This window comes from Lactuca virosa, chromosome 3 (genome assembly GCF_052849685.1).
Source record: "Lactuca virosa cultivar CGN04683 chromosome 3, Lactuca_virosa_CGN04683_v6, whole genome shotgun sequence".
In the NCBI taxonomy this organism is placed as follows: domain Eukaryota; kingdom Viridiplantae; phylum Streptophyta; class Magnoliopsida; order Asterales; family Asteraceae; genus Lactuca; species Lactuca virosa.
In genome coordinates, this window is record NC_136428.1 from 48,739,314 (window position 1) to 48,761,475 (window position 22,162).

The 22,162-nt window shown below is 36.3% G+C and overlaps 1 protein-coding gene across 9 annotated transcripts; it reads right to left on the bottom strand.

Moving 5' to 3' along the window:
• Positions 1 to 12,424: 12,424 nt before the first annotated feature.
• Positions 12,425 to 19,527, bottom strand: LOC145165630 (Tetratricopeptide repeat (TPR)-like superfamily protein). 9 transcript variants are annotated; one of them, XM_079084398.1, is made up of 7 exons: positions 18,820 to 19,527; positions 16,428 to 18,649; positions 14,407 to 14,618; positions 14,226 to 14,299; positions 14,068 to 14,108; positions 13,150 to 13,374; positions 12,425 to 12,740 (listed from the first exon to the last, which is right to left on the bottom strand). In XM_079084398.1, the coding sequence occupies exons 1-2, from the start codon at positions 19,274 to 19,276 to the stop codon at positions 16,608 to 16,610; spliced, it is 2,499 nt and encodes an 832-aa protein (XP_078940524.1). In that variant the 5' UTR covers positions 19,277 to 19,527; the 3' UTR covers positions 12,425 to 12,740; positions 13,150 to 13,374; positions 14,068 to 14,108; positions 14,226 to 14,299; positions 14,407 to 14,618; positions 16,428 to 16,607. The 9 variants fall into 9 exon arrangements, with proteins under 9 accessions (XP_078940524.1, XP_078940522.1, XP_078940521.1 ...); XM_079084396.1 differs by having other exon boundaries at positions 13,525 to 14,108; XM_079084395.1 differs by having other exon boundaries at positions 13,521 to 14,108.
• Between the last annotated feature and the right edge of the window lie 2,635 nt (positions 19,528 to 22,162).

The window sequence follows — 22,162 nt, forward strand, 5'->3', positions numbered from 1 at the left end:
TTCAACCATTCAAGAGGTATTTTAATTTGACTTTAGGGTGCAAAATGGTCGTTTTCCTACTTCAAGATTCATGTAACTTATACTTAATTCCTCAAATAAAATAAATGAAAAATCATAACCGCATGTACTAAGTAACTACAAACTATAACATACTCTAAAAAGTGCATTATAACGATCAAAAATTTGACCTTCGAATTGTTCTTTTATGGAATTAAATGTAGATATTGCCTTCAAAACATATGGATGAAAGTCAGATTAATAAACATGGCTACCATCGGTGTTCGCCCAAATCTAGTAAACCTAACTACAAACTCCACAAAGCCAGGTCACTTCAAAGATTCTGATTCACAAAACACCAAAATTAGCATCTGGTTTATGAATCTAAAAATAATATAATCTTGATAAACTTTTGGTAATGAAAATTTGAAAGCATTATATAAAAATATGAGATGAAATCAAAGGTATCACATACTGATTCTTGTAAAAACATGAAATACAAACATAGAGGTTAAAATGGCAAAATGGTAAATTTTATGTAGCATTCAAGATATAAAGAAACAAATTATAGAGTATAAGATCTCAAACCTGCAAGCCTTAAATGAGTGACAATTCCTCTGTATCTACTCAAGACTTCCTCAAATCCATTACAAATCCTTCTTCAGGATAAAAGCATAAAACATCTTGATCGTATGTTGATGTTGCCATTTTATAACAAAAAATGTAAGATTTTTATGAAGCTATATTTTTATTGGATTATGAATTGTAAATAATGAAATTACTATACTGTCTCCAAAACCATAACAGGGAATCAAGTTATCTTCATCAAAGGCAGCAAATGTTTCCCGATAATGGTTATTGCTTATTCATAGGGATTTAAATCATCTCCAATATGATGTAGACTTTTTCTATTAAAAGACCTTGAACCTATTTGTAAGTAACTGGTTAGTTAGACTTAGTGTGCTTCTTATACATACAGTATCACATCACAAAGAAGGAAAAAGAACAAAAAGGGTAATAACGTAAATGTTACCGCTACATTCATTGTTCTTAGTGAATTCGATACCAACAATTAGGTTAGAAGATTTGAGCCCTGCACGAGGAAGAGCTTCAGTCACCCGTGCAAAAAAATTCGAAGTGTCATTCTAGTAATTGTGGAAGCTTTCAACTAAACCTACAAGATAACAATCCAAATGAATGCGATAATTTCCACTATCATACAAATTTTTTTTAGCAACAACTTGCACAGACTACAATACAATGCATAATATTACAAAAGTATGACATATTTTCAAAAAAAAATCTCTCCAATAATCATTAGCATACCTAAATTCATCAAAATACTAAAGACAAAATCAATTATCCAAATTCTATATAAGATTGACATATCTAATGACCATATGATAGGATACATCACATCTTGCAAACTATATAAGAAAAATTCATGAAATTCTACCTGTTCCAATGAAGTGTAATTATTTGCAAACCTTGAATACATCCGGTCAAGTTTCTTCTATGGTTTATGGGGTTGACCATAGGTGAAGGTGCAGGGGGAGTTGCGAGTGCATGATAATGTTGAGGATAAGTATGATAAGCCTCCTGAACAGGATAATTATGAGTGTTTGTGGCAGATATAAATAAGATTGTTGAGGATAGTTTCTGTATTGACTTCCAGTAAAAGATGATGTTGATTTATATCCCTTTTTGTAACACAATACATATTCAATACATCTCCTAAACACCTAAATCACCGTGTTCATTGTGCAATCTTTAATTCCGCATGCCAAACCATGTTCTATAATCACTACAGGAACGATGGTGACAATAGATATTGAATACACCAAATTTGATTAACAAAACCAAAGAGAAATTTAATTATAAGTAAATCTAGCTTAACTTTCAACACCATTGACAGTTAATAGATCATCTCCCTGCAGGAAGATAGATTGCACTAAATATTTAGCATCACTGTAATGTAGGAAAAAAATGGCACCCGACAAAAGGCACTAATGCCTCTGATTCATACAACACTCCTTAAAAATAAGCAAAGATAAAGTATGAATTGTTTAGAGGAAAGAGAATAAATATCACAAAAAGTTTTATCAAAACGAACCAAAAAAAAGCAAAGTAAGAAATACCATTATCAGTTAGTTACAGATGGATAGTTGGCTTGAACTCAAGAACACATGTGCAGAAAATATAGTCAGCTTCAGACTAAGCTGACTCAGAGTTCTTTTAAACTTCATTCCATGTTTACAATGATAATATGTGAATGAAATTTAAACACATTTAACTTTTGGTTGGACATATTAAGATATATAACTTACCTGGAGGCATCAAGCTTCTCAATGCTTTCAAAACCGTTAACTTGAAAGCTAGATTCCTAAAAGGCCTGATTAAATCAAATAAAGGTAAGTACATTTCTATTCTTGCGGTCATTTATACATATCTTCTTGTTGTTTTATCTGAAAATCAATATGGAATAAGGCGATTAATTTAACAGACAATCTGTAATCAAAACTCAAAACCACATTTTGTAGTTTTACTTTTATGGATGTAGATTCTTTTGTACATAATCACCTTGTCATTAGCAGTTGACAAATTCTGCCCATAAACAAAAAGCTTTTCCTTTAAATAATATCAATCCTTTGTGACTTCTTTTTCTCTATTGTGTCCATCAATGGCAGCCTATTAATTATAATAAACAATTGAGGTAAGAAACAAAAAAAGAAGGTGGAAAGATAAGATAACATAGTGTTGTTAGAAAGAAAGGCTTACTTGCTTTTGTGGTTGTTCATTGGCAAGACTTTCTTTCAAAGAAAAAATATTGCTTTCCAATTTGGAAATTGTTGAATTCAACTCTTCTTCATTGATTTTCATTGCAACCTCTGTAAACAGATAAAAAGAAAGTTAATATGAAATTAACTTTTACATAATGATGTGATTTGCTTCCACAGATTTTAACTGTAAATACAAAAGATGTCAACCATATAGTTCAGAAACATGATGATTTTATAATAATTATAAGCATAAGATAACACAAAAAAGAGTCAAACATAGACCTTTTTATCAAACTTTCATCTCATTTAAAAGCTCAATGACCTTTTTTGGTTTCACAGTTTTAACTCCTTCGAATAATTTTGGGTTTCAATATCCAACTCCTGGATTAAACCTAAGCAATAATAAACCTTGAAATTAGAAATAAAATCAAATTAGGATCCACATAAAGAATAAATGTGCAATTATTAATACCAGGAGCAAAAACGTTAGAATAATTCCTCTTTAGTTCGGCATTCAAAGCCTTCAATGACATTGATAGTATCAAGGATATATTCAAAGCCGCTGGAGATAGGCATTGCCGATGTGAAGAAACAATAGACGAATTGTGTAACACCTGAATTTCCAGGCATATAATTTTAATTATTTAACTTAAGAATTTTTGAAGGGACTCAACGAGTTGGTGTCTCAACTCGTCGAGTAGGGTCGCGACTGGTGACGTGGATTAATGAGTGGACTCGACGAGTCGATGGGCCGACTCGACGAGTCAGCGCTGCCGATGGAAACCCTAATTTTCTCGGGCCTGGGCCTATTTAAAGGCACTTATAGCCTCCATATCACCCCCATCAATGTTCATTCACCCCATGAGAGTAACCCTAGCGTCTATTGTGAGCAATAGAGGGAAGGAGGCACATTTGAAGTCATTTCCTTAAAAGGAAGAGCAAGGTTCTTCAAGGAATCAAGGAGGAGAGCTTGTGGATCTATTTCCTTTTCATCTCAAGCTTCAGATCTAGGTATAAAGCTCTTACCTTCTTTGTTGATTGATTAGATTCCATGGTGGTGAGAATTAGGGCTTGTATCACCTTTTGATGGGGCTTTGGGTGCATCAAACCCCCTTTGTGAGCTTGTGCTATAGATCTGGACCTTGTGAGGTCCAGAGAGTCCGAAAGTGTGAAGCCATGGTTGAGCAACCATGGAGTTTTGAAGCTAGGAAGCATTAATGGAGTTTTGATGGCATATAGAGCAATATATACCATGCATGGACACCAAGATCAGACCTTTACGTGACTTCTGAGTGCTAGGAGGCTAGATCTATGAGTTGGAGTTACAGATCTGAACTCAGTCGATGAAATGAGAGATCCGTTTAAGACAACTCGCCGAGTCTATGGGATGACTCGACGAGTCGGATCGGGTCTGACCCAGTACCCTTGACCCAGTAATAACTCGTTGAGTTTGGGGGTCAACTCGACGAGCTGAGTAAACCCTAGGAAGAAATCTGAGATACGAGTGGACTCGACGAGTCACATGGGTGCACTCGGCGAGTCTGGTCGGATTGGGCTGTTGACTCATTTTTCCTTCTGTTGACTTCGTGAGTGGGTCAATTAGGAGCATGTAGGACCATGGAGGGGTAAAATGGTCTTTTACCCATCCCGAGGGTTGGGAAGAGAATAAGAGGACTTAGGTGTGAATGAGTAAAAGATGAATAATGATTGAGATGCTTGTCTAATGTGTTAGGCGGAGGCTAGCTCAGGATTCCGAGTGCTTGTTTATTACCTACTAGCTGCGAGGTGAGTCTTCTCACTATACTTACCTTGAGTGGTAACTTATGTGTGACCAGAGGGTCTTATGTGTATGTACTGTGTATTGAGATATCCTGCTATTTGTTTTGTGATATGCTTACTGTGTATTATATTGAGATGCTGAGTTGAGGGACCAGAGGGTCCATCCGAGTTGTGGGACCGGAGGGTCCCACTGAGACACATTGACTGGAGGGTCTTATTGAGTTATAGCCTCGAGTGGCTAATGTGTTGTGTGTGGTATTTTGGGGAACTCACTAAGCTTCGTGCTTACCGTGTTATGTGTTATGTGTTTCAGGTTTTCTCAGGATCGCGGGAAGGCACCGGCTTGATTGTACACACACCAGTGAAAGAGTTATGTTTTGAAGATCCTGGATTTTAATCAAACAATTATGGAGATGTGAATTGTAAAATAAATAAATGAGATTTATGTGAAATATGTTATGAGAAACATGCAATTATAAATGAAAATTTTATTTGAAAATTTACGGTGTTACAAGTTGGTATCAGAGCCTTGGTTTGAGGGATTCGGATGCACCTCCGGGTGTATTTGAACTCAAACTGAGGATTTGAGAAAGATTTTCAAAAGGGATAAATTTTTCTAAAAATGAGAAAGAGTTTAAGAGAAAACAAGTTGGAGCAGTATGTACAATCAGCCAGAGCCCGAACAGTGATTTCCCAAAATACCCTTACTTTTGTGTTATGAGATATTTATGAGATATTTTATGAGATATTATGCATGCTAGAGATAGGCTAGGTATTTCATATTTTAGGACTAGAGTGGCCTGATTTGTGATGCCTTAGCCTAGGAGTTGCTGCTATCTGTGATTTGATTTTGAGTATGTGTGGGGTAAGAGTATCCACCAGGAATCCTTTTTAGAGAGGGATTTGAGTAGAGGAGTAATCTAGGGGAGATACCTAGATGAATATTTGAGGAGCCTACGGAGAGAGTAGTCAGGTGCCCGCGTGGGGTAAGGTTGCTTGAGTTCGGTGGTATCCTACGAGTATGAGGAGATGAAGGGGGGGGGGGGTACTAACCTAGAGGGGTTTTATGTGCTAGTGGGGATTACCCGATGCCCGAATGCTGCTTGCTTCGTGCTTTGTGGAACTCTTGATGATGGGAGACAGCTACTAAGTGAAAATGATGATATTCAGGAGGTAGATGGCTGGCATCATAAGGAGTTCTTCAGCAACTGATGGCGGAGAAGTGTGAGAACCTAAGAAGAGCCTAGGGAGTGACCTTAGTCAGATAAGTATGCTGATAGAGTAGAGTATTTCGCTGGGGAGCAAACACGCGTAACGAGATTGGTGATCGAGAAGGAGGGGCAACTACTTAGTAAATCTGGAACGATCCGTGTGGAAAGTATGGGTAGATGTGGCAGGTAGTATGGGCCCGTACTATTGAAAGCAGATGACCCATACTTGAAACAGGGAAAATTCCAGAGGTTCTAAGTAGCAGGTTGAGAAGAGATAACATGGTTCGAGAACCATGATTTAAGGTAGATTGAGAAGAGAAAACATGGTTCGGGTACCATGATTCATAGCAAATGAGAGGTGATCGCATGGTTCGAGTACCTTGATTCGTAGTAGATGAGAGGTGATCGCATGGTTCGAGTACCATGATCCGTAGCAGATGAGAGGTGATCACGTGGTTCGAGTACCATGATTCGTGGCGGTTAGTGCTTCTGATGTTACCGGTTATTCCGTTATGATTGATTAGATTGAGATCAGATGTGATAGAGTGTGGGGCCAGAGGGCCATGTTGAACGAGTTTCAAGGGACCACACCTTGAGGGGGAAATTGATTTGGTTTCCGAGAAATTTAGATGAGATGACAACTGGAGTCGCAAGACTCAGGGATGAGTAGAGGTGGTGCTTCATGGAGGACTACGGTTTGAGTTACGCAGTCGATCGATAGTGGAGATGCCACTTCCTGTGACTGCAGTGTGCTATTTTCTGTGAGGAGCAGAAGGGATATTGAGTTTCTGGTTCAGAGTTGAAGGTAAACCCTGTGGGGTAGCAAGCGTGGTGACCTTTTCACCAGAGTATTTGGGCAGTATGTTGGCTGCGAGGTATTCTGATACCAGGAAAGAGTCATTAGTGGGACTAAGACGGATGAGAACAAAGAGGTGCCTTGTTGGGGGAAAATGTACTTTTATTAGCAGTTTCCGGTGGTTAAAAAGGAGTATATCAGGGAAGTGGCCCTCGTGGTCTACATTGTGTATCGATAATGAGAATAAGGTCTGTGCTTTTATGATTATTTCCGATTTGGGAGGCGGGTCGAGGAGTTAGAGTCGAAATGCGTGATAGGGCACTATTTCCGGATTAGAGACAGATTGGATTCGGAACAGTGGGGTTTCCGGCGGTGTGTCAGTCTGAGGCTTCAAGGTGACTAGAGGCAGTCATGTGGGGAGGATTTCGAGATTTTGTCAGGGACGAGATATTTGGAGATTGTTTGGTTTCCTTTGGGAAGGCCTTGGGATCATTGCGTAATACGTTTAAGATTCAAGTGTGACATAATTGGTGAGACAGTCTACCGAGTAGATTGTGGGTGTGCTAATTGGTGATTGTTCGAACCCTGAGTGGGGGAGAACTGGTTTTCCAGTTAGGGGATCAGTGATCCATTCATGTGCGGTCAGAGAAATGGTTATGGAAATATGTGGTGCGACGCAAGAGCCCAAGGATGAGGCGAGGTGCCAGACGGGAAGATGTATGAGTTTGTGTTTAAGAAAGTATGAGTGGATCCACGACAGGTAGCCGTGGATTGGAGAATTCATTGTGGCCTGTGATTTTCGGGGTTAGCATATGTCGAGTTCGAGTGCGATCGGGTCGCTGGATTATGGATGCAATAGCTGAGATTTGCAAGTGAAGGTATAGATTGTGATCTATACCCCAGGAAGGGCATCAGTTGATTTGTCAACCAATTTCAGGGTCGATATGAGTAGTTCCGTATGGGTAGTAACCAGTAGAGGGGGAGCTTAGGGTTTTCGTCAACGTGTTCTGAGCCATTGACGATGCCTCTGTGTTTCAAATTGGGAGATGGAATAATCTGAGGTTACAAGTGGTACGAGAGGAAGATCGGTCGAGAGATTCTAAAAGAGCAATGCGGTATCCGAGTATGGTGCCGTGAGTATGAGAGCAGTGGTTTGGGCAAAACATCGTGGGATTCTGTGTTGGTGTACCGAGGTATCCGGGTATGATGTCCTTATTTACAGATTATTTTGAGTTTTGAGTTAAGAGGTGGCAAGTAGTGTAGCAAGTATCTATGGTTCCAGTGGGAGCCCTTCGGCTAATTGATGTCAAACGAGATTATTTAAGAATGTGAATTGCAGTGAGAAAAGGATTTTTGTCATGTCGGTTGCCGTCAGAAGTAGTGATGCTTATTTTTGGATGGGTGTGTGTGCATATATCTATGTTGGGTCGTGGAACATGGGTTAATGGATGTAGTGTGTGGCGTCGACTTGAGGATGAGACCGTGGATGGTAAGAGAAAGTGTTGTAAGGCTGCAGGGAGCTGCAACATCCATGAGTTAGTACAAGAGGGTGTGGTGATACTACAGGGAGTCGTAGTATTCACCGGTTAGCAAGAGAGTGTGGTGAAACTACGGGGAGCCGTAGTATTCATCGGTTAGCAAGAGGGCGTGGTGAAACTACGGGGAGCCGTATTATTCACCAGTTAGCAAGAGGGTGTGGTGATACTACGGGGAGCCGTAGTATTCACCAGTTAGCAAAAGGGTGTGGTGATACTGCGGGGAGCCGTAGTATCCGCCAGTCAGCAAGATGGTGTGACGATACTGCGAGGAGCCGTGGTACTCGCCAAGCAGTGAGAAAGCATTGTGAAACTGCGGAGAGCCGTAACTTTCACTGGTCAGAGGGAGAGCGCCGTGGAATTACGGGGAGCCGTAGTTTTCACCAATCAGAGCATGACGCAGAAGAGTTCCTAGGTTGGGTAACATTATCATAGAGTCATGGGTTATGAGTTGGGTGCTTCTTTGGGATGAGTGGTTTCAATTTCGTGGCGGTCCAGACTCTCGAGTTTGAGTTGGCTCTAGTGGTGTATTATGAAGGCGAGATGAGATTCCGAGCTCCGAGGTGGGTTCCTCGTAGAGAGGTATTGTGCGTCATCGGATGTCTTAGATCTGTGTGGGTCGGTTCGTTCGTATGGAAAGGACCTCGAGACGCTTGGAGTTAATGAGCAGTAGACGACAGAGGTCGAGGGTGAGATGTTTTCAGTTTGGATTTTAGTATTCGCTTGGGGAAAAGCGAACTTCGTGACTCGTGTGTCACAATGGGCCGAGGTAGTTGTTGAGAGAAGGAAGTCAGTGAGACACTTTGAGACATGTTATGGATAACCTATGGAGCTTCATGATTGTAGAAGTCAGAGGATATTGTTGAGTAAGCATGATCTTGTCTTGTGTTCAAGTACAGGGTATCGAGAGTTCATTGTTCGGATAGGTTCTGATTGAAGCTTAGTGGATGGATCCCTGGTGTAATGTGGTCCTTTCATTTTGGAGTATGATTTGGATTGAGTAATATATCTGGTTTTAGCGATCAGAAGCCTATGTTGGGGCGTTGACTTGTTTATCAGCCACGACGAAAGGATCAGAGGGATAGTGAGTTATCGGGGTCTATTATGTGAGGAGCAGATACCATGGTGATATCTTGAGAGGGTAGCTAGCAGGGAGGCAGACTACTAGAGTTTCCAGATTCTGGGGAGCCAGAGGTGGTATCGTAGCGACAGTTGGGTCTGTCCTTTTCTGGGTTTGGGAGTTTGGGATCAGGTATCATTGGAGGAAGATAGTTGTGTGGTATGAAGTCCTCTTGGGTAGTGCTTTCGGACTTTTGGTTTTTGAGCTGTGTGATACTAGAGAGCGATTTCGAGGGCGAAATCTAATTCAAGTGGGGGAGAATTGTAACACCCGAATTTCCAGGCATATAATTTTAATTATTTAATTTAAGAATTTCTGAAGGGACTCGATGAGTTGGTGTCTCAACTCGTCGAGTAGGGTCGCGACTGGTGACGTGGATTAATGAGTGGACTCGACGAGTCGATGAGCCGACTCGACGAGTCAGCGCTGCCGATGGAAACCCTAATTTTCTCGGGCCTGGGCCTATTTAAAGGCACTTATAGCCTCCATATCACCCCCATCGGTGTTCATTCACCCAATGAGAGTAACCCTAGCGTTTATTGTGAGCAAGAGAGGGAAGGAGGCTCATTTGAAGTCATTTCCTTAAAAGGAAGAGCAAGGTTCTTCAAGGAATCAAGGAGGAGAGCTTGTGGATCTGTTTCCTTTTCATCTCAAGCTTCAGATCTAGGTATAAAGTTCTTACCTTCTTTGTTGATTGATTAGATTCCATGTTGGTGAGAATTAGGGCTTGCATCACCTTTTGATGGGGCTTTGGGTGCATCAAACCTCCTTTGTGAGCTTGTGCTATAGATTTGGACCTTGTGAGGTCCCGAGAGTCCGAAAGTGTGAAGCCATGGTTGAGCAACCATGGAGTTTTGAAGCTAGGAAGCATTAATGGAGTTTTGATGGCATATAGAACAATATATACCATGCATGGACACCAAGATCAGACCTTTACGTGACTTCTGAGTGCTAGGAGGGTAGATCTATGAGTTGGAGTTACAGATCTCACCTCAGTCGATCAAATGAGAGATCCGTTTGAGACAACTCGTCGAGTCTATGGGATGACTTGACGAGTCGTGTCAGGTCTGACCCAGTACCCTTGACCCAGTAATAACTCGTTGAGGTTGGGGGTCAACTCGACGAGATGAGTAAACCCTAGGAAGAAATCTGAGATACGAGTGGACTCGGCGAGTCACATGGGTGCACTCGGCGAGTCTGGTCGAATTGGGCTGTTGACTCATTTTGCCTTCTGTTGACTTCATGAGTGGGTCAATTAGGAGCATGTAGGACCATAGAGGGGTAAAATGGTCTTTTACCCATCCCGAGGGTTGGGAAGCGAATAAGAGGACTTAGGTGTGAATGAGTAAAAGATGAATAATGATTGAGATGCTTGTCTAATGTGTTAGGCGAAGGCTAGCTCAGGATTTCGAGTGCTTGTCTATTACCTACTAGCTGCGAGGTGAGTCTTCTCACTATACTTACCTTGAGTGGTAACTTACGTATGACCAGAGGGTCTTATGTGTATGTGCTGTGTATTGAGATATCTTGCTATTTGTTTTGTGATATGCTTACTGTGTATTATATTGAGATGCTGAGTTGAGGGACCAGAGGGTCCATCCGAGTTGTAGGACCGGAGGGTCCCACTGAGACACATTGACCGGATGGTCTTATTGAGTTATAGCCTCGAGTGGCTAATGTGTTGTGTGGTATTTTGGGGAACTCACTAAGCTTCGTGCTTACCGTGTTATGTGTTATGTGTTTCAGGTTTTCTCAGGATCGCGGGAAGGCACCGGCTTGATTTTACACACACCAGTGAAAGAGTTATGTTTTGAAGATCCTGGATTTTAATCAAACAATTATGGAGATGTGAATTGTAAAATAAATAAATGATATTTATGTGAAATATGTTATTAGAAACATGCGATTATAAATGAAAATTTTATTTGAAATTTTACGGTGTTACAAATTGCAAACCATAAAATCAAACGAATCAATTCTTTTTACCAATTGAAACAAACAAATGCAATGAAATACAAATAATAGAAATCGATTAGACAATTGAATTTTTACCTTAGGTGAAGGTATGTCAGACGAATTGGAAGTCATAGGATCGATTGAAGCAACTGTTTTTACCAATTGAAAGCTGTAAACATCTAACAGCGAACCATCAATTTATAGGCGGATGAGGAACACCTTATGCAGCAGTTACCGACATGGACGCAAACGTGGGTAGAGACGAAATCGTGGGTAGAAGAAGCAGGAGCCGATGGAATGAACTGCAAACAACCGCCAAATTGGAGTTTATGCGGCTCACATTGAAAGTTCGTGGAGTTTAAACGGCTCAGATTTGGACGATGGTTGTTAGACTCACCGTCGTCAATAGTATTAATAATTACATTATGTAAAACTTAAAAAGTAATAAAATGATGTTTTTATACTTTAATTTTTTTTTATATATAAAATAGAAAACGAAAATATTTAATTAAGTATCGTAGTTTGACTATTATAAATAAAGTCTAGACAACAAAACTTTTATATATATATATATATATATATATATATATATATATATATATATATATATATATATATATATATATATATTTAAAAATACATAATAACAAAATTGTGAAAAAATTAAGGAAATTTTTTAAAAGAAATTTGAATTAAAAAAAAAAGTAAAAAAGAGGACCAAAAATGTAAAAAAGAAAAAGCAAAAGACTAACATTGTAATATCTCAAATGGTTTTTTATGTAAAATTTCACAAATGGTCCTTAAACAAGTTTCACAAAATGACAGAAATAATCCTTATCCAAAATTCTTTCAACTTAACGGATCAATCTAACGGACATCCACCGTAAGCACGTTTATATGTAAAGTTTGCTACTTAGGTTTCATCTCAGGGAAAAAAGTTTCACAGAGACCATATTAGGGAAAAATTGTAATGTTAAAGGACCATTCGTGAATTTTTTTTGTGTATTTATGAATTTTTTATTATAAAAAAAACATCTTATTTAATTAATAAGAAATTAGATAAATAGTACAAGTTTATTCAATTTATCTTTGTATTATATGTCTTGCAACATTAGATAAATAGTACAAGTTTATTCAATTTATCTTTGTATTATATGTCTTGCAACATAAGGATAATGATAATGATAATAACATGTTACCCGTTAACGAAAATGAGCACATGAAAATAGAATAGTTTCCCAACTCAAATATAACAAAATTTTCCTTCTAGTACTATCATACTGATATGGATATATATAAATAATCATATGAATCAAGTACATTATGCATAAATTGAAATGCCACAATTTGTCATAAGCCAATGCTACTTTTCATGGTCAACCCGACAAGCAAATCTCTAAAATCCCCCATTGGAATGCTCTCTATTATGGCGTCTCTCAAATCTATCTCATATATGTTCTTGTATAATTTTCTTATATTCTTTATATCATTCTCACTTTGACTCATGATTATACCTTCCAAGCTGCTCTCATCCTTACTTTTTCCTTTCATGCTTGCTTCTAGTGTCTGAAATTAAAGTAAACAACTTAAAAAAACCATAAATATAAAAGATACTAATTAAGATCATTTGTTGTTATACGTTATTTCATTAGATATTATATATCGAATAAACCAAGGAATTAGGATTACTTGAAGAAATATAAAGTCGTGAATCTAAATCTTCATTATATTATTATACAGTTATTTAATTCCACGTTTTGATGTGATATAAGTTAGTTTAATATAATTCCACCTTTGCATAATATTTTGGAGGATTTTTTAAGAATTTCACCACAAATGGTAAGGCCTCTTCAAACTCGCCATGATATTTATTTTTGAAATGTTGCAATAAAAAACAGATTAATTATTTACCATGTTCGAATCAATTTATATAGTAACAGAAATTATCATGTGAAATAGTAGTCAAATGTTTGACCTTTGTATAGGAATGACCATAAATATGCTTATATATTGAAAAAGTGAGTTTGAGTTGTGGAATGCTTCTTTTACTTAGGATTTCAAGCACAACTCCCTCATCAATCTTGAACCCTCCACTTGTTGCTTCTCCTGTTTGGAATAGTCTTTGGGCGTCACACTTGCCAATGTGTACACTAACATCTGCACTAGGAGCCTTTTGTGATGCACTCAATGCCACTAAAATCTACAAAAAAAAAAAAAAAAAAAAAAAAAAAAAAAAAAAAAACACTTCTAATCAATCATTTCCCACATGGGTTTGTGTACTCTTATGTATAGAGTTGTACTATATTGATATGTATATAACTATTCATTCAGAGTACAAATACTCACGCACAAGAAAGAAATATCAAGTTTTGTTGGGAAATTTAGAGTTTGTAGTGGAGATCTGGATACCGACTTGGATCGTGATATCATTTTCCGAACTGATATTTCTACCCTATGTCTGGGTTACAAGAAATTCAGCCTAGGATAATCCAAGTGGACACTTACGACTCTAGGCACAGAAATCGTAAGCCAATATGCTAGAGCATTCTGTGAAAGTATGATCAAACGAGAGCTTAAGATCGTTACCCTCTTCTGAAAAGAAGAACCGTTTATATAATAAACGATATTAGGGTTTTATTAGGTTGGGTCGTCATTAGTTGCTTTGGAAGCAAGTAATGTTAATCCGGATTTAATGATGATTTAGGGTTACCAAAACTAACGAGTTTCGTTAGTTTTACCATAAACACCTTCAAGAAATTGAACTTTCCACTTAGCAAGAAACTTGTTAAGGGGAACAGGCCCGAGCCCAGATGTGTGTCTGCCACATGGGCATTGACCTTGTTGACCTTTCTGAACAATGTGAATAAAGAAATTTGGCATTAGGGCACCAGACCTCATTCATGGTATAAGTTGCTCCTGATACCCAAATCCAGACTATACAAGATTTAACAAAAAAATAAATTTTTTAGTTAGAAATATACACTTATCGGTTTAAAAGTAGCAAAAACAATACTTTTAATGTTCAGATGCCAAGTCAATTCCCCATTCTACCTTATTCTCAAACTTGTGAAGGTAGTGATGGTATGTAAAGGAAAATGTCTTCCTTGTATCCTGTCCAATGCTTTCTACAGTGATGGAGAGATTTAATAAAAAAACCATGGTAAAATTAGAAATAGAAAATGTATAGGTTGTTTTTGGAGAATTAGAAATTTAGAATAGATAGAAACAGTACCTATCATAATCCCAAAATCCAGTTTCAAATTATACAGAACAATATAGCTTGTTACCAGACCTATACCAAACTATTTTGTCGAGTACCCCAACCATATTCAACTTTGAATCACCAAGATTATATATAATTCTATCAGCTCCCACAATTACTTCAAGTGCAAGAACGTGTGCACTTCTCACATCCCAGTTTTTGTTGTAGACACACCCAAAGATCTGAAACAAACAACATATATGACAAGTTAACTGAAGAGTTAAATAAGTAATACATACTTTAAAAGGAAGACATTTCCATTGTGTAGTGACCAAGTGTAGGGTGGCAAGTGGTATGCGAGTGTACTTTCGTATTCTTATGCAAAAGTGCATCAAGAAGCTTTTGTATTCTAGCGATTTAATGGATTTCCTTGTAGACAATGAGTGATCATAACTTATAAAATTTACTAAGTAGTCGGAATTTGTTAACTTAACTTAGAGATTTAACTTTATATATTATGTTTATGTATTATTAAATAAATTATACAAAATACATTGCGCATTATCAAATAAATTATATACAAAATACATCAATAAATCAAAAGGAGTAAAAAACATGTAAATCAAAACTAGATCAAGAAAATGTTAGGTATGAAGTATGAATGGTTGTGTGTGATGATAGTGTAATCCTCAAAGGACAGAATAAAGGTACCTTTAGTTGAGAAAAAGTGAGATGATGTGTACATGGAAATGAAATAACATACATAGTTAAAAGTTGAATAATCTATTTTCTAGTCAAACGTGTAAACTGCAACCCTAATGATCTTTTCTTTTTAAACTTTTAAAACAACATTACTTGTATAATGTATTTAATATTAAATATAAAAAGCATGGCATGGGTTTTACGTGCACATGGATGACAAAACCTTCTCTTTCTTGTGTTTATTATGATCTTAGTTTAGTTTTTGAGGGTGGAGTTCTAAGATAAACCCGCACTGAACCAACTTTGATCGGTTTTTGCCAAATTAAAAACCACACCATCGATTTTTATATCATTAATTTCAGTTTGTTATGGTTTATTCAATTTCTTTTTATCGATTCAATTTTTGCTTACAACTAGATAATATCTTTGAGCAAATTAAATGTATGAGATATTTGGTTACCCAATACCCAGATTTGCACAATAAGTCTCAATACTGACATCATAATGATATTAGAACAAACAAGATAATTTTATGATCATTATGTTTGGTTAGCCTATATAAATGGAATAAATTTTTTATATTATAAATACATAGAATATGTAAATTTAACAGACTTCTATTTATAAAAAAAATCAAAACATTATTTACAACAAAAATAGAATTACAAATAGTCAACTAAAACTAAACTGCTATACTTAGGAGAGGCCAAAAGCAGTCTTGACCAAAAGTCAAAATAATACCAACATCAACCTAAAACAGAAATACAGATTTTTTATTTCTTGGTCTTTACGAGTGCATGTATTACCCTTTTGTCATATTACCATTTTACCCTTATTTTTCCACTTTTTAATAAATTATATTACTATTTAGACCAAACGCCGCCGTCTCTGTTTCGTGAGCCAATGAAAACTTCACTGGAGGGGAGTCATCTGAAGGGGGTGGCGGTGGATGGGGAATCACTGAAGGGTGGGGGTGGGTAAAATGGTAATTTGTAAATTTGTCTGGTAATAAAAACTGTAGAAATCATGGAAAATAGTAATTTGACAAAAGGTTAACAGATTGCTACTAATGATATTAGGCACAAAGACCAAAAGTTTTGTGAATACCTGAAATAGAAATCAAAGTTGATAAAATAGATCTTTTTTGGATCCAAATAAAAAAAGTGCAAACCACAAGAACTTATCATAGTAATATAGTAGTAAATAGTAATTTGACAAAAGGTTAACAGATTGCTACACATGCATATTTATGTATGTATGTATGTATGCACATAGAGATGCAAAATAACGCACATTGATTTAACTGATAAATTAATAAAAGAACTTAACAGGGTGAAGAAATAAGTTACCTGGTTGACTTACTAACATTTGTGCATGCTTATCATTTGGATCAGTTGTGGGGTCACCTTCTGCATTTATACACATAATCTCAATCACTCTGCTCACAACAAGATCTTCAAGATCATTATACACCTCAAAATGTTGGTATTTTTTCACTCTAATCAATGACAGGTGTCCTCCTGCTTCTTCTAAGAATCTATCCCACATTTCACCATATTAGGTAGCAACTCATGTACCGAATGAAGATCACCCACAAAGTGAAAAGCATACATCAACACTGTATAAACCCTAATATCAGGAATCACACCATTGTTAATCATCATCCTGAAAAAACCCTTTGCTTCATATGTCAAACATCTTTTACACAACCTATTAATCACAGCACTGTAATCCCTAACACTCACTTCAAACCCCATTTCCACCATTTCAGAGAACACCACCTTTGCTTGATCCACATCACCCTTTACACAATGTGCTTTAATAAGAATCGTATAAGCAGCCTTCTTTAATTCAAAATTATGCTCCTTTAAATACAATAATAACTTATCAGCATCATGTAAATCACCATACACACATAACCCATTCATAAGAATGTTATATGTAACTGCATCAGGCTTAAGATTATGTGACATCATTTCATCATGTAACTCAAACGCCTTTTCAATTTCTCGAGCCTTACAGAAAGATTGAATCAGAATGTTGTATGAAACTTCATCAGGAAAAATCCCATGTGAGAACATATGATTAATCTGTAACAGAGATTCTTGAAGCTTTTTTTGTTTACAAAGACTTTTTATGATTACAGTGTATGTGACATGAGTTGGTTCTACACCATTACTTTCCATTTCCTTCTTCATATCAAACACTTTTTGCATATTTCCTTCTTCACAAAAAACGTTCATAAGAGTGGTGTATGTTACAGCATTAGGTACTAATCCATGATCCCCGATGTTATGAAATGACCTCATTGCCCCTATTAAATCTCTAGCTTTACAGAATCCATATATCAAAGAATTAAACGTGACAATAGTGGGATTGATTCCTCTCTCTGTTATTTGATCAAACAATTGTATACTCTCATGATTCATACCGAGTTTTGCATACTTATTGATCATAATATTGTAAAGAACAATATCTTGAATATCATCACCACTAGTTAACATATCAAAGTGCTTTCTTGCTTCAAAGAGTGATCCTCTCCCACAAAAGCCCAATAAAACAGCTCTATGAGTGAAAACATTAGGAAAGATTCTATTGTTGCACATTTCCATGTATACTTGAATTGCTTTTTGAATCTCCCCTTGTTTGCAAAAACCATGAATGATGACAGAATACATAACAACATCAGGTTTTAAACCCTCTATTTCCATCTCATAAAGCAAACATAAAGCTTCATCAACACGCCCAATCTTACATAAACTACTAACCAAAACACTATATGAGATAAAGTTTACTTGATACCCATAAGAAACCATTTCATTTTTCAAGTTCATGCTTTCATCAACTTTTCCTTCTTGACAATTCCCACATATGAGTAATGTATATGTGATACTATTAGGGTTCAACCCTTTTGATAATGTTTCTTGAATCATCTTTGATGCCCCATTTATCTTACCAAGAACATGAAAACCTTTAGCAAGTGTGTTGTATGTTACTGAATCAGGGTTGACTCCATGTTTGACCATGTCATTAGTCAACTTCAATGCATCTTGAATAGAACCTGCGATACATAGTCCATTGATAAGAATATTGTAACTGTATGCATCGGGTTTTACTCCAAATTTCAACATCAAACAGAAAATTGATTGAGCAATATCTAGAAATCCCATTTTGGAGAAACTTGACATGACTGTGTTAAATGAAGCAACATGAGGTGAGGAATCTTTGACATGAAGAAGGGTTATTGCTTCTTGCATTAAGGATTGCTTACATAAACCATCTACAAGGATGGAATTTGTTTGTTTGGTTTCTTGGATTCCAGTCTCTTTGATGTCATTGTACACATCCCACATGCTTTCAGAGTGTCTTAGGTTGTGCAATAAGCTGTTGTAGGTTAATATTGAAGGTTGAATGTTGAAATCTTTCATTTTGGCTATAATGCAAAGGGCATCATGAACCATGTTGGATCTAGAGTAAGCAAATGCAAGCATGTCCCAAACAATTGCATTTGATTTCCAATTCTTGAAGTCAACTGAAAGAGGCTCACAAAGTGAAGGCCCAGAACCAGAGCCTATCATCAGAAGAAACAATAAACATGCATTTTGATTTCCATGTATAAGGATGTAAACTAACAAGCTTTCTTATGATCTAATAATATATAAAATTCCATAATCTCGAATTCCAAAGTGATTTCTAACTATTTTTATGTACAGAGCAATAGAGAAAGTTCAAAAAAAATACCTTCTTCTTGAAGCATTTGCTTGAAGTTAGAACGCAGCAACCTAAGCCTTCGTTGACTAGCCAGCACATGAGCAATAACGAGCTGAGAAACTCTCGAATGCTTAAACCGATACTCATTCTTCAATAATTCAAACAACTCGACAGCAGAATCTGGATCGTCGTTTCGCAAGTGATCTATAATTTCATCATCAACCTGAGTGGAATTCAGGGGTTTAAACCGATGTTTCACACCGAGTAATTTGACACCAGAGCTACCCGATAGTTTAAGTTTAAACAGGGAGAGGATACCAGAAGGAAAGGAACCGTTTGCAGCTGGTGAAGTGGTTGAAGGTTCTAATTCAAGGGATTCCGCAGATAATAATGATGAACATTTAGTTAAAATGAGGGTTGAAGAACTTAACCAAGGAAAAGGAAGACGAAAAAGCGATTGACATTGATGTCCAATACGATTGAGCATGAATCGATTGTGGTTCAGTCGAAACGGGGTATTTCTGCCGCCAATCGCATCATAGGCACCGACAATCTGCGAATGAATCAACAAAGAATTAGAATTAGGTGAAGGAATTGCAATTGGAATTGGAAAAGGAATCTCTAGGAATTTGAATCCAATTTAATATCTCGGTTGGCAGAATTTGAATCCGATTCAATATCCTCTTTGTTTGCTTGGCAGCGAATTGTTTGGTTGGGAGCGAATAGAATTGGAATTAATTCCTTTGGTTCCCATAAATTGGAAATGAAATTTATATAAAATGATAGAATTGTTCTTTTTGTCTATTTATTTTCTTTTTTAACTTATAAGTAAAGATACATTATATAAATTATAAAAGTAGCAAAATTTTTATTTAATTGATTGAGTGTTCGTGTCAATATAATACGGAAACCATGCAAAAAACTTCATAACTTAAAATCCTTTCAATACACGTCCCAATAACGTTACCATAAAAACATAACTTAAAAGCTATCACCTTTATCACGGTATATATATATATATATATATATATATATATATATATTCTGATTTCAGATACCATTGATATCAAAACAACAAAATGGTATATTCTGATATCATGTACAACAATTATTTAAGCAAATTATTTTCACATAAGAAAATGAAACCACAACAGAATTTCTGTTCTATCGATTCAGAAAAATGTTATTAGCAACCATACTTGATACAATGCATTAGACAAATAAGTTTGTATGACCAAGAACTCCCTAAATCAGTATTTAAACTATGACAAACTTGAAAGATTTAGAAAAAAAGGATACTTCTGGTAAGGGTAAACATCATACTACTTTTTGTTATGTTAAATAATCAAATTATGCATATTAACCAATCAATCGCGATCAAGAGCAAGAACAAAGTGAGAATTCGAGCACTTCTCACTAACTCATTGGTAAGTATGGAAGTATGGTTCAGATCCATTCAGTGTTATCGATAGCGATAGTGAGGTAATAGTGACAACCTACCTATATGCTACGTAGCGATAGCGATGAAATCTATTAAAAAACTAATACTAGTTTTACCTACACCTATTTAACAGTTATAGCTAATAAATAAGCTAAGCACCAATATTATTTGCTCAAAAAAGTTCTAAAACATGAATATATGACAAAACAAAAGTGTTATTTTGAGACTCTAAAATAGGATTCACAAGTTAAAGTGCCAATGAGCTTATGAGCACGAAGTCAAACATCAGAATTCACAAAACTCACTATAGAAACAAAATAACGGAATCAAACGCATAAGATTTTGGAAACAACGAGCATGAACAATGAGAAAACTCACTGTAGTTTTCTTCCTTATTCAATTCTTCCTTACTGAGAAAGAACTGTAGAATAGGAATATAAGAATGAAATATATAATCAATTGACTCTATTGGAAGCATTATTTGAAGTATTAGATAAGAAATCATAGAGTCGGATGTGAGCGTCGCTGGTTATCAGTCAGTTGAGATGGTTTTCCCGCCAATCTCCAAGTCGACGATTGATTCTCCAAATTGGCAATCCCAAACGCCAAATTGGCGAACTCAATTCCGATCGCTAAAAACATGTTTCAACTATCAAATTTGCAATACGGGAAAAAAACATCGCTACGTCGTTATTTCCTCGCTACATATCACATAACGACATACCATCACATCGCCTAGCTAATCGCTATAGCAAATCGCTATTGACAACACTGGATCCATTCAACACAGTCACGTAAAGTTTCTCCAAAATGGGATTTGTAGATATTGATCAATCGCTTTTTTGGTTGATGTTGAAATTTGGAGTAAAACCCGATGCATACAGTTACAATATTCTTATCAATGGACTATGTATCGTGGGTTCTATTCAAGATGCATTGAAGTTGACTAATGACATGGTCAAACATGGAGTCAACCCTGATTCAGTCATTTACACGAATTCCAATTCCAATTTCTATCATTTTAAGCAAAATGGCATGGTCAAAAATGGAGTCAACCTTGATTCTGTCATTTTAAGCAAAATAGACAAAAAGGGCAATTCTGTTATTTTGCACGAATTTCTATTCCAATTTCTACGAACCAAACAGAATTTGGAATTAATTCCAATTTCGTTTCCTGCCAACCAAAAAGGATATGGAATTGGAATCAAATTCATGACAGATTCCTTTTTCAATTCCAATTCAAATTCCTTCAACAAAATTCTACGAACCAAACACCACCTTAGGTGCTGTTTGGTTGGCAGGAAATGGAATTGGAATTAATTCCAGAGTCTGTTTAGTTCGCAGGAAACGGAATTGTAATTCATGTAAAATGACAAATTTGCCTTTTTGTCTGTTTTGCTTAATTTTACTTTGTTTTCTACGTTATATGTAAACATATATAAATTATTAAAATAGTGAAATTTTAATTTATTGATTGAACATTCATGTTAACATATTATGAAAATTATGTTAATAAACATCATAACTTAAAGTCATTCCACTTTGCATCATAATAACGTCACCAAAAAGCATAACAATATTTCGATCAACATCCTAATAGACATCCCAAAAGAACTTAAAAATCGAAAATACGAATTAACATCCTAATTTATAATACTACCCTTCCAAAATGTATTTGAACCAAACCTCTCTATCACCTTCTTCAATTTGCCAAAAGTTTTGTACGTTTATAGGATCACTTCTTATCTTGGTCAAAGCTTTGAATGTAATTTGCAACAAGTAAACATCACCATTCATTTTCACAAATGTTGATGTTAAAAAAATGAACAAAAACAGGAAGCAATTGGAATTCATGTAAACAGAAAGATTATTGTTACAAAACAACATGGTTTTCACAAAACAGAAAAAAAAAATTGAATAAGCATTCATCTT

What these genes read in the sequence shown, in the direction of transcription:
- LOC145165630 (XM_079084397.1), bottom strand. Translation starts at nt 19,276, where the DNA reads ATGCTCAATCGTATTGGACATCAATGTCAATCGCTTTTTCGTCTTCCT. An exon ending in GCAAATGCTTCAAGAAGAAG is followed by an intron (nt 18,650 to 18,819) that starts GTATTTTTTTTG and finishes TTCTGATGATAG; the next exon opens with GCTCTGGTTCTGGGCCTTCA.